At 55.1% G+C, this 12,725-nt stretch overlaps 1 protein-coding gene across 1 annotated transcript; it reads left to right on the top strand.

The window, feature by feature from the left end:
- The first annotated feature begins 773 nt into the window (after positions 1–773).
- On the top strand, positions 774–10,747 carry Irak1 (interleukin 1 receptor associated kinase 1). The gene is made up of 14 exons (XM_042667547.1): positions 774–930; positions 1,016–1,183; positions 1,336–1,467; positions 1,576–1,679; positions 1,883–2,071; positions 2,325–2,389; positions 3,078–3,192; positions 3,887–4,005; positions 4,344–4,551; positions 5,205–5,270; positions 6,949–7,185; positions 8,024–8,414; positions 8,909–9,061; positions 9,613–10,747. The coding sequence occupies exons 1-14, from the start codon at positions 795–797 to the stop codon at positions 9,672–9,674; spliced, it is 2,145 nt and encodes a 714-aa protein (XP_042523481.1). The 5' UTR covers positions 774–794; the 3' UTR covers positions 9,675–10,747.
- The last annotated feature ends 1,978 nt before the right edge of the window (positions 10,748–12,725 follow it).

Raw genomic sequence — 12,725 nt, 5'->3', positions numbered from 1 at the left:
CTGTGGCTCAAGTGGTAGAGCACTAGCCTTGAGCTGAAGAGCTGAGGGACAGCGCCCAGGCCCAGAGTTCATGCCCCACGACCAGATCCAAAAAAAAAAAAAAAGAAAAAGAAAAGAAAGTGTATCCATGTGGTAGTGAGGAGCCTGCAAAGAAGAAAAAGTATCAGGTGGCAGAAACAGTATCCAGGACATTGGCCTGGTGTGTGGTGTGCAAGTTTCCAGATCTTCTGTGCATTCAGCACTAACCACAGCCAGGCAGTCAGGGAGGCTTTTTAAGACCCACACCGGACCCTATCCTGTCTAGAATTCTGACTTTCCACTGCCTGCTAAGTAAAGCCAAACTTCTCCACAGGGCCTCTCATTGGCTTTCCCCAGGTTTGGCATTAAGGTGCCTTTCTGGAACATTCTGTGCCTTCGCTGTGCCCTTTGACCTCTAAGCCGTTACCCATCCTTCAGCTGTCCATTCTGACCATTCCCCCGCGGTGGAGAGCCGAGACCCCCGGCCAGCACGGTCGTTACATCGCGCGGGGTCCCCATTTTAGCCAGGGCTCCTTCCACCACCACCCCTCTGTCCCCCGCTCGGCAACCGAGGGCGGCACGTGACGCCCCCGTGTGGTCGAGGGGCGAGGCGCGTGAGGCTGGCAAGATGGCAGCCGATCGGAGCACCGCCCCTTCCGTCTCGCCGGGCGTCGCACGAGGCTAGCTTGAAGGGGAAGTGAGTCAGTGTCCGCCAACCCAGCCGGCTCAGGCCCGCGTCCGCCGCGGCCCCGAGAGGCCCCGGCCTGGCGGCGGCCATGGCCGGGGGGCCGGGCCCGGGGGAGCCCGCGGTGCCCGGCGCCCAGCACTTTCTGTATGAGGTGCCGCCCTGGGTCATGTGCCGCTTCTACAAAGTGATGGACGCCCTGGAACCCGCGGACTGGTGCCAGTTCGGTGGGTGGCAGCGGGCAGGCGGGGCGCGGGGGGCGGCGGGGGCGCGGGATCGGCACGGCGGGGCCTGATGCACCCCGCCCCGCAGCGGCCCTCATCGTGCGCGATCAGACGGAGCTGCGGCTGTGCGAGCGCTCACGGCAACGCACGGCTACCGTCCTGTGGCCCTGGATCAACCGCAACGCGCGCGTGGCCGACCTCGTCCACATCCTCACGCACCTCCAGCTGCTGCGTGCGCGAGACATCATCACAGCCTGTGAGCGCGCGCGGCCCCGGGGGCCCCGGGGGCCCGGGGGATGGGGAGCCGTGGGAGGGGACCCGCACCGAAGCCAAGGAACAGATGGCGGGACTCCGCGGGCTCCTCTGCCACCTGAGCCTCAACTTTCCTTTCCTTCCTTGGCGACCCAGGGCACCCTCCTGCCCCCCTCCTTCCCCCAAATGCCACTGCTCCCAGGCCCAGCATCGTTTCTGCCCCCTCCGAGGCCAAGTCCTGGAGTCCCCGGAAGTCACAGCCCTCCACCTCCACCCTCCTCTCCCCAGGTAAGAGGGCCCAGGTGTTCGGTTTCCTGGTTGGTTGCCATGGCTTTAGACTGCGCCGCTGGGCGCTGGCCAGTCTCTCACGCGCTTTTTTTTTTTTCTTTTCTGAAGATGTTCCAGGCTTCCAGACCCACTCAGGGCCTGATGTCTGCCCCGTCCCAAGCTTTGCTTCCCTTTGGCCACAACTACCCTCTCCAGCCCTTTCCTCCACTAAGGTAGGTGCCCTCTGCCCCCACCCCCTATTGTGAGGAAGGAGGAAGAAACAGCCTCTGCTGCACCAGGAAGCCTTGGTGAGCCAAGGAGGGGGGTCAAGGGGAGTGGAGGGGGGTGGAGGCAGCCAGGGTCCTGGGGGCGTGGTGCCCCGGCCAAGACGGGGAGAAGACATGCACCTCACCTCATCCAGGATCTCTTCCAACAGCCAAGCCCAGAGAGCCCAGTGCCCTTTCTGCAGACGGTCCACCCTTCCCCTTTCTGCTGGCCCTTCAGTGAGATTTCCCAGGGCACCCGAAACTTCTCCAAGGAGCTCCTGATCGGGGAGGGTGGCTTTGGGTGTGTGTACCAGGCAGTGATGCGGAATACCACCTATGCGGTGAAGAGACTGAAAGAGGTAGGTGTGGCCTTCCAGCACCTTCCAGCACCATCTACCAGTCCTTGTTTCTCCAGTCCCTCCCTCTCATCATCCCTCACCTTTCCATCCCCACCTTCCTCCACCTTCCCCAAGCAACTCCTTCAGTCCTGATTCCAGTTCAACAGCCCTAGTCCCTCCTTGCTGGTCCAGACAGGTAGCGTTGGAAGTGCTGGTGAGCCTGGCTCATGCTGCCTACTTTCTCTGTCCCTTCCCTACCACGCCCTGGCTGTAGGAGGCTGACCTAGAGTGGTCTGTGGTGAAGCAGAGCTTCCTGACAGAGGTGGAGCAGCTGTCCAGGTGAGCTTCATGAGTGCCTCCTGGTACAGGGAGAGCCACAGCAGGACCCCATCTGTCTCTAGGACTGTACACCACAGGGCCTAGCTCCCTTGGGCCCCCAAGGCCTCCTAGGCCTAGGCAAGGAAGCAGCAGGGACTGTCCACCCAGTCTGTCCCAATGGAAAGAGAATGTCCTAGACAGCCACTTTCGTCTTGTCGGTCATGGGGCTTGATGTCTGGGCCTGGATGCTGTCTCTCAGCTCTTTAGCTCAAGGTGAGCGCTCTATTACCCCTTGAGCCACAGTGCCACTTTTGGTTTTCTGGTGGTTTATTGAAGAGTCTCGTAGACTTACCTGCCTGGGCTAGCTTTGAACCATGATCCTTAGATCTCAGCCTTCTGAGTAGCTAGGATTACAGGCGTGAGCCACTGGTGCCCGGCTACCACTTTTTTTTTCATGTGTGCATACATCAGTCATGGGGTTTAAACTCTGGGCACAGTCCCTTAACTTTTCCACTCAAGGATGGCACTCTATCACTTGAGCCACAGCTCTACTTCTAGCTTGGACTGGTTAATTGGAAATAAGAGGCTCATGGATTTGTCTGTCCCCGCTAGCTTTGTACTACTGTCCTCAGATCTCAGCCTCCTGAGTAGTTAGGATTACAGGCGTAGGCCACCAACACCCAGCTTTAGACTCCACTCTTTCAAACAGGTTTCGTCACCCAAATATTGTGGATTTTGCTGGTTACTGTGCTGAGAATGGTTCCTACTGCCTTGTCTACGGCTTCCTGCCCAATGGCTCCCTAGAAAACCGTCTCCACCTTCGGGTAGGCTCACCCTCCCTGGCACCTTTCCCAGGACACACTCTTGGCACCTGGGCCACCCTGGGCACAGGCTTGGCCTTTGTAAGCGGGCCTCTCACCAGGCAGAGCCTGGGCTGCTGGTTCCCTTACGGTACCTAGCTCAGGGTTCGGCTGAGATTGCTGTGAAAGTCTTTCATGCGTTCTTTCACTGGCTGGCCTCTAAAAGGGGGATTGTTGGCTAAAGTGTCTCCTCCGTGCAAGTGGAGATGCTGAAGGCCTTCATCAGCCTAGCTCCTGAGGAACGGGCATTGGTGGGCACAGGCTGTCTGTCCAGCTCTCCCCGAGGCTCCACCTCGGTGATGGGCTCACAAGAGGCAAGGGCAGAGAACACACAGAGCAGCAGCTTCCTTGCTTTCTCACTGAAGCTGTGTTGGGGGAGGAGAGCAGAGGGAAAATGTCCTCAAGAGCTTCCTAACCGCTCAGGGGCAAGGACTGACCTGCAGAAACCCAAGCCCGAGATATGGTCTGCAGCTATTTCGCAGTCTTAAAGTGACTTCCCAACGTGTTGCGCCTGCTCTTTCAGAAGGGGGGCGGGGCAAGGTTGAACAGCAGAGCCAGGAGGTTGGCTTGTTCTGAGCCACAGGGTGACAGGTGCAGGGAGGGTTGTGATGAGGGAAGAGCTGCCTAGCCTCTCCTGTCCATCTCTTTGCCATCCCAGAACCAGGCCAGCCCTCCGCTCTCCTGGTCTCAGCGACTGAACATTCTTCTGGGCACAGCCCGAGCCATTCAATTTTTACATGACTACAGCCCCAGCCTCATCCACGGAGACATCAAGAGGTGAGGTGGCGCTGACCTGCGCTGTGTGCTCGGAGCCTATGAGCACGGGAAGCAGTGGCTTGCTCACCTGGGAACCGTGCCTCGGTGCCCAGACCTGCTGGGCACAGGTGCAGCCTGAGACCTCCAAGTCGGAGGTTCCTCGGCTATTGAGCACCAGTATGTGACCTAAGGGTGGGAATGAGGCTCCCAGTGTGCCCGCCTGGTAAACTGAGGCCAAGGTATGGAAGAGTGCCTCGGAACTAGACCTAGGCAAGGAAGCAGCAGTGTTTGAGAGCAGTGCCAGCCACTGGCCATGGGCATGGGCCAGGCCTGGGCTCATACCACTCTTCCCCCTCAAGTTCCAACGTCCTTCTGGATGAGAGACTGATGCCCAAGCTGGGAGACTTTGGCCTGGCTCGCTTCAGCCGCTTTGCAGGCGCCAACCCCAGCCAGAGCAGTACCGTGGCCCGGACCCACACTGTGCGGGGCACCCTGGCCTACCTGCCTGAGGAGTACATCAAGACAGGCCGGCTGGCCGTGGACATTGATACGTTCAGCTTTGGGGTGGTAAGTCACTAGCCCCTCTGCTGGCTTTGGGGAAGAAAAGCCACCAGTAAACATAGGCAGGAGGGCCTGGAGAATTGTGTGCTGAGGCCAGGGGCTAACCGAATGAGCTACTAACCCAGCTTCAGCTCCAGAGCCCTCCCACCCTTCTTGTATGCCCCTTCCCCTGCACCTAATTTGTTATGAATAATTTTGCATTCTTCCCTCCCACCTCTTTTTTTGTGTCCATTGTAGGGCTAGAATTCAGGGTCTGGGCACTGTCCCTGAGCTTTTTCAATCAAAGCTTTTTTCACTCTACCACTTGGGCCCCAGCTCCACTTTTGGTTTTTTTCCTCTGGCCAATTAGAGATGAGAGTCTCAGGGCTGGCTTCGAACCATGATCCTCAGATTTCAGCCTCCTGAGTAGCTAGGGTTACAGCCACTGCCACCCGGCTTAATTTTGTATTCTTTTGCTTCAAATGGGCCCTCTAAATTCAGTTGCTTATGCTTCCCTTCCATAACACTTGGCTCTGTTCCTGCTAGGAACCAGTCCCCATCTGGCCTGTCCGGGCTGCCCCAGTGAACTGCAATCCATGTCCGTTCTAGATGTCTCCTGTCTGCACCCTACGCATGTCTATTGAGACCTGGGGTGTCATTCTCCGTCCAACCCTCTTTAGGTGGTGCTGGAGACCCTGTCTGGCCAGAGAGCTGTGCGGACACATGGTTCCAAGACCAAGTATCTGGTGAGCCTCCAGACAGCGGCAGGGAGGGAAGGAGGGATGTGCTGCTTCTGGAAACCAGCAGCTGCAGTTCCAGAGGTGGAAGGATCCAAAGCACTGTGCCCACAGATGCCTACTGGGGGCAGGGGGAAGGGCTGCTGCCGCTGCTGACTCATCTTTGAAAGTGGGCAGGGCTCCTCACAGCTTCCTTTACCTTGCAAGGCAAAACCTGTCTTTCTTCTGTACATCATCTTGGAGCTAGGGATGTAACTGGTCAGGAGAGCGCTTGCCTAATGTGAGAGCCCTTGAACAAAGCCGTAGGCCTTGAGAGATGCCACCCAGGCTAGGGACAGGGAGGGCAGGGACAGTCCTGGTGCCTTCAGAGAGTCCGGAGAGGGCAGTGAGAGACAATGGAGCGGGATGGCAAGCGTCCCCTGGGCCCTACCAGGCAACTGACAAGTGGACGCGCCAGCTGCCCCCCACACCCCTGCAGTCCTGTCTGATCATCATGTACCAAGGTGAGACCCAGAGACAAGATTCTGCTCACAACTGCACAGAGGGCCTCAGAGCAAATAAATACCTACTTCTCGCTGGGCTGCCATTTCCCTCACACCAAACATACTTAACATATACCCAGTGTTCAGGGAAATCCTGGACCCAGAATGTGTTTGACCAACGCTTGCTCTTCCCCTTTCACAAACTTCGATGCCATCCGTCACTTGGGTTCATCGTGATTTTGTGTGTGTGCTGGTCGTAGGGCTTGAACTCAGGGCTCTGTGTTCTCACTTGTCTTTCTTGCTCAAGCCTGCTGCTCTACCACTTGAGCTCTAGCTCCATCAAGGGGCTTTTGGTGATTAATTGGAGATGAGACTCACAGATTTTTTTCTGCTTTGTTTGGTTTCGAACCATGATCTGCAAATCTCAGCCTCCTGAGTAGTTAAGATTACAGGCATGATCCACCAGCACCCGGCTTACAATTCTTTTTCTTTATCATTACATTTGCAGTGCTGGACATTGAACCTGGGTCCTTGTGCATATTGGGCAAGTGCTCTATGACTGAGCCACAACCATAGCGTTTCACTTATCCTTCTGAATGGGGTTACTTCTGTTTGAGTTACCATGGTTCCGCACTTTTGGGCTTAGTGAAGACTCAGCCCAGTGAACAAGTGCTGAAGCAGATTTGGTTTCTCCTTCCTTTGCCTTCTTTAGCCATCAGTGACTCCTCTATGTGTCAGCTGCTCTGGCAGCACAAGCCTTGCTAATAAGCTAATAAGCTTGTGGCCGTCTACTTCTCCCACCAGGAAGTCAGCTGTGTAAAGTTGGGCAACACTGGACACACAGTGGTTTGGGTCTTTTATGTGCCAGTCCTGGGGCTTGAACTCAGAGCCTGGGTTCTGTCCCTGAATTTCTTTTGCTCAAAGGTAGTGCCCTACTACTTGATGAATAGCTCCACTTCTGGCATTTTTTTTTTTTTTGAGGGAGGTAGTTTATTGGAGGTAAGAATCTCACAGACGCCTGCTTGGGCTGGCCTTCCATGGCAGTTCTCAGATCTCCGCCTCCTAAGTAGCTAGGATTACAGGCATGAGCCACTGGCGCCCGGCCAACACCGTCAGTTTTTAATAAATTGTGAGAAAGAAGACCACTGGGTTGAGCTGGAAGCGCCTGGGGAATTCAGACCATGCTCATAGTATCTGTCCCACAGAAAGAGATGGTTGAAGAAGAAGCTGAAGAGGCTGGAGTGACCATGAAAACCGCTCAGACCACCGTCCAGGAAGGTGTGCTTGCAGATGCCTGGGCTGGTCCCATTGCTGCCGAGATCTTCAAGAAGCACATGGACCCCAAGCCTGGGCCGTGTCCACCCCAGCTGGGCATGGCCCTGTGTCAACTAGCTTGCTGCTGCCTGCATCGCAGGGCCAAGAAGAGGCCCCCCATGACACAGGTAGCCCTGGGGAAGCCAGCTGCCCATGGGGACAGGGTAGCCAGGCAAAAATCTCACATTCCAGCCGGGCACCAGTGGCTCATGTCTAATCTTAGCTACTCAGGAAGCTGAGATCTGAGGATCAAGGTTCAAAGCCAGTCCAGGCAGGAAAGTCTATGAAACTCATCTTCAATGAACCACCAGAAAACTGGAAGTGGCACTGTGGCTCAAGTGATAGAGCGCTCACCTTGAGCTGAAGAACTGACGGACAGCACCCAGGCCCTGAGTTCAAGCCCCACAACCGACCAAACAAAAAAACAAAAACCCTCCCATTCCTGGCCCACAAGAGACCACTGAACTCAGCACCTGTCTGGTCCCCTCCTGAGGACCAGTCTCCCAACATTCCTTGCTTGCCATCTGATTCTGTTCTCAGTGGCTGCCTCACTTCAGTGCAGTGAGGCTGCAAGAGATCCTGCTTTGCGGGACAGGACTCAGATCCCATATCTTGGGTAAGAGGAAAGAACTGTTCGCCGCCCCCTACTGGGGGCATTGTGCTAGTGCCTTTGCATTGTCTTCCCTTTTTCCTCCCACCACTTATTCTGGTGACCGTTGAGAATAGAGTCCTTGGCTTCAGTGGCCATGTCGATCAACACTCCTCATGACAAGGATAAAAGGACAAAGAGCAGAGCTTTTCAGCTCCCCCAGACTCACAGTGGAGCCCAGGGCAGCAGTCTACACCCAGGGCAGGTCACTGCCAAGCTAGAGCAGCTGTGTAGCTTCAGGACGGCAGTGGGACAGGGCCACGCTGCCCAGCTGGGGGCTTCTCTGCCCATCCTGAGAGCCTCTTGTCTTCACACAGGTGTACAAGCGGCTAGAGGGGCTGCAGGCAGCAACAGCAGAACCTCCTTGTGAGCCAGAGGGCATCAGCCACAGCCCCCCCTCCCCACAGGAGAACTCATACGTGTCCACCACTGGCAGCGATCAGGGCCGGGGTACCCTGTGGCAGCCTCTGGCAGGGCCCTTAGGAGAAGCAGCCCAGACTTCGCAGCGGCTCCGGAAAATCCCCAACCAGCCTGTGGAGAGCGATGAGAGTATACCCGGCCTCTCCGCCGCCCTGTACTCCTGGCGCATAGCACCAAGCTGTCCTCTAGACCCTGTGCCCCTCAGGGAGGCTGGCTTCACTCCAGGAAGCAGCGCCGCAGAGTCAGGCCACGAGAGTGGCCTGAGTCGCCCTCCCGCAGCAGTGGAAGGTAGCGGGAGCAGGAGAGGAGACCCATTTCCAGAGAGGGGCCAGGGATAGCCTGTGGAAGAAGCCCCCCCCGCCCCCGTGTTCCCCACTCAGAGCTTCTGGGAGAGGAGCCTGGAACCATGCATTGAGCTGACCATAGGCTTAGGCTGAGAGGGGCACTGGGCCTGTCATCTCCCTCTTCAAGTCATGACCCGTGGGTGAATGAGGAGAATCCAGAAGCTTTTTCCCTGGGCCTTCTCCCCCCCCCCCCCCCCTGGGCCTTCTTCCCACTGCCCCCACCCCCAGTCCTCCTGCTTCTGAAACCCAAGTACAGAACAAGAAAAGCTGTTACTTCCTGGCTAGCCTGAGCTGGGTCCATGGCTCAGCCACTCAGGGCCTGGCCTCACGGGCATCCTGAGGCCCAGGAGAGGGAACCAGGGTGGAGGCAGGGAAGAGTCACAGGCTAGGATGTGACTTGGCATCACCAGAGAGCGCTCAGGGGTCATCTCTCCACAGGATCACCTCTGGACAGCTCCGCATCATCGTTGTCATCCAGGTCGCTACAGATAGTCATCAACCCAGCCCGGCAGAAGATGGTGCAGAAGCTGGCGCTGTACGAGGATGGGGTTTTAGACAGCCTGCAGCTGCTCTCGTCAAGTTCTCTCCCAGGTACCCAGGGCCCCTCCAGCCCTGCTTCCTAGACAGCCCCCCCCAGCAGAGCACCCCGCCACCCCACACGTACTGCAGCCGCAGCCCAGCACTCTGCCTCTAGCTGGCCAACCAGGCGAACCCCCACCAGCACAGTGCTCCTTCAGGCTGCACCGTTGAGGCCCCCATCCTGTGGGGGGGGGCGGGAGAGGCGGGGGGAGCATGTTAGACAGCTACTCTGTCGAACGACTTGTCAGCCCAACCTAACCCCTGCATCTCCTGGAGGAAAGGAATCTCGGGTACAGCTCCAATGTCACCTGACCACAGCCACCTGACCACAGCACCTTCCCGCTTAGCCACAGGGTGCCAGGCCCCAGGCGCCAGGGCAGTGGGACGTGGGAATTTGCAATTCCATTGTAGCCAGTCTCTGCTTAGAAACTGAAGGTCTTATTTCAGACAGTGCCCTAGGTAGGCACTGAGGAAGAAGCGCGGCCCAGTCCTCAGGCTAGGGCCTCTGGAAGGCAGGGACACGCTCCCTACTGGCTAAGTGGTATTTCTTCTTCTTTCCATAGACTTTGGCCTGGAACATGAGAACAGACAGGGGCCTGAGGAGAGTGATGAATTTGAGAGTTGAAGTGTTTACCTGGGCAGATCCCCTAGAGTTGGAAGTTAAAGTTCTCATGGTTGCAAGTTCTCATGGTGCACAGGCCCTCCCCAGCCTGCAGGCAGGAGGTCTGGGAGCCCATCCTGGCAGGGGACAAATGGTGAGAGCCCCTGCTATGGTTGGGCTGTGCACACAGCCAAAGAGGCGGCCAGAAGCCGCTGACAGGACACACTGACTCAAGGTCCACCTGTGGGCCAGCCTGTGGGGCAAGGCAAATGGATGGCGTGGAAGGTCAGACTGGCACGCGGTGGAAGGCTGCTGGTTACACGGGTCAAGGGGCGGTGGCCGGGCTCCAGTGCTGTACGGGAGCTGGCTCCCCTGAGACCCAAGCAGGGGCTCTGCAGCCTGAGCCTGCAGTAACCTTCAGCCCCTCTCTGAATTTTCCTCAAGTCGGGAGGGGAAGCAGCTCTTCTGCAGGAGAGAGCAGGTGTGGCCTGCCCCTCTCCAGCCTCTTGTCCGTCGTCAGCTGGAATTGGAGTATCGTTTTCTTACAGTTCAGTTCACTAACAAGAATTCTGAGGCTTCCCCTAAAGAGTCCAGCAACAGCCCCCGCCTTGGGTTGGCGTGTGTAGGTTTCCCTGGAGACCAGTGAGTGAGCCTAAGGTGTCTGACCCCCTCCTTCCCAGGCCATCCTTATATGGGCTCGGGAAGCCGTGGGATTGGGCTCGGGCCCAGGCACTGTGTAGCAAAAGGGCTACGACCCAAGGTCCAAGCTTTGTGTTACCACAACAATGAGAAGCCCAAAGAAAGCAGAAGTTGAGAGCAATGTAGTAAGGGAAGGGCAACATTTTCGGGAAAAAAGAAAAATGTGACTCACGTGTTTTTAGAAGTAAATCAGGTTTTGTGTAACTAAGTGTCCTGAGAGCCTTCAAAAGTAGCCAAGGAAAAAAAAATTGCCAAAAATAGCCAAGGCTCACAATGATTGTGTGTTCATACCACAAGCCACACTATGTGTCCTGAGAAGCTAGGCATTGCTCAAGTTCAAGTTGTCATTGAGTTATAAACACTGATGTTTTGGTTGAGTAATAAAAACTATGTTTTGATCTCTGGCTGTCCTTGTGGAGTTTGTTGGGCTTTTCTGATGCTTCCTATCTCGGGGTTCTGTGTGTGTGTGTGTGTGTGTGTGTGTGTGTGTGTGCACATATGTACATGCCAGTTCTGGAGCTTAAACTCAGGGCCTGTCCCTGAGTTTTGTTTTTTTTTTTTTTTTTTTTTTGGTTAGTCTTGGGGCTTGAACTCTCGGCCTGGGCACTGTACCTGCGCTCTTCAGCTCAAGGCAAGCACTCTACCGTTTGAGCCATAATGCCACTTCTGGTTTTCGAGTGGTTTATTGGAGATAGGAGCCTCACAGAGTTTCCTGCCCGGGCTGCCTTTGAACCATGATTCTCAGATCTCAGCCTTCTGAATAGCTAGGATTACAGGCATGAGCCACCAGCACCTGGCTCTGTCCCTAATTTTTTTTGGGGGGGGGGAGTCTGGTCGTGGGGCCTGAACTCTGGGCCTGGGCACTGTCCCTCAGCTCTTCAGCTCAAGGCTAGCGCTCCACCACTTGAACCATAGCGCGACTTCTGGCTTTTTTCTTTTTGCTTATGTGGTGCTGAGGAATTGAACCCAGGGCCTCAGGCATGCAAGGCAAGCGCTCTACCACTTAGCCACCTTCCCAGCCCCTGTCCCTGAATTTTTATGCTCAAGGCTAGCACTTTACCATTTGAGCCACAGCTCCACTTCCAGCTTTTTGGGTGGTTAATTGGAGATAAGACTCATGGATTTTCCTGCCCAGGCTGGCTTCCAACTGTGATCCTCAGATCTCAGCATCCTGAATTGCTGGGATTACAGGCGTGAGCCACTAGCACCTAGCTGTGTTTATTTTTACTTATTTATTTTTTGCCAATCCTGGGGCTTGAACTCAGGGCCTGGGCACTGTTCCTGAGCCTCTCTGTGCTCAAGGCTAGCACTCTACCAGTTGAGCCATAGCACCATTTCTGGCTTTTTCTGTTTAGGTAGTACTGAGGAATCGAACCTCTAGGGCTTCATGCAGGCTGGGCAAGCACTCTGCCACTACACCACATTCCCAGCCCTGTTTACTTTTTTGAGCTAGAGTCCCACTTTGTGCTTCGTCATGTATCTCTTCTCTTCTATGCTGCCCATCATAGTTGGCAGCTTTTGAATTCAATACACTACTTGCTAACTCTTGCTCTTATTTCCTGAGCTATTGGAGTCCTATTCAGGAAGTTATAATCTCTACCTATATCTTGAAATGTTTCCCCTGTTTACTTCTTGTGGGTTCAGTCTCAAGTCTTACATTAAATTCTTTGATAATGTTTCTGTAGGTCCCAGACCAAGACTGGAACTTGCCACCTGCTGCTTTCGCTTATTGGCTGGTGCTCTACCAAATGAGCCATACCTCCAATGTCATCAACTCTGAGTTGACTGTTATACAGAGTGAGAAATGGGGATATAGTTTCAGTCTTCATGTGGCCAACAAGTTTTTCACCATCACTGGTTTAAAGAGGCTGTCTTGGGGCTAGGAATGTGACTTAATGATAGAGTGCTTGCCTAACATGCATGAAACACTGAGTTCGATTCCTCAGTAGCACGTACACAGAAAAGGCCAGAAGTGGCACTGTGGCTCAAGTGGTAGAGTGCTACCCTTGAGCAAAAAGAAGCTCAGGGACCAGTTCCCAGGCCCTGAGCGCAAGACCCATGACTGGCCAAAAAATAAATATATAAATAAAGGGGCTGTCTTTTGTCAAATGTATGTTGTGGTGCCCTTGTCAAGAATCAGATGGAAGTACCTGCTTGGACTTAATTTCTGGGTATTCTGGTTCATTGGTCTGCGTTTCTCCTTTTGTGCCAATACCATGCTGTTTTTATAACCATGGCTCTGTAGTGTAGTTGGAAGTGAAGTATTGTGACACCGCCAGCATGAATCTTTTACTCAGGATTGATTTGGCTATGGTTATTTTGACTATTTAGGATCTTTTGTGTTTCCTGATGATTTTTATCAATTTCTTCCCTTTT

Source organism: Dipodomys spectabilis, unplaced genomic scaffold (assembly GCF_019054845.1).
Source record: "Dipodomys spectabilis isolate Male_0828 unplaced genomic scaffold, ASM1905484v1 ptg000411l, whole genome shotgun sequence".
Classification (NCBI taxonomy): Eukaryota; Metazoa; Chordata; class Mammalia; order Rodentia; family Heteromyidae; genus Dipodomys; species Dipodomys spectabilis.
This window is presented reverse-complemented; position numbering and strand designations above follow the sequence as displayed.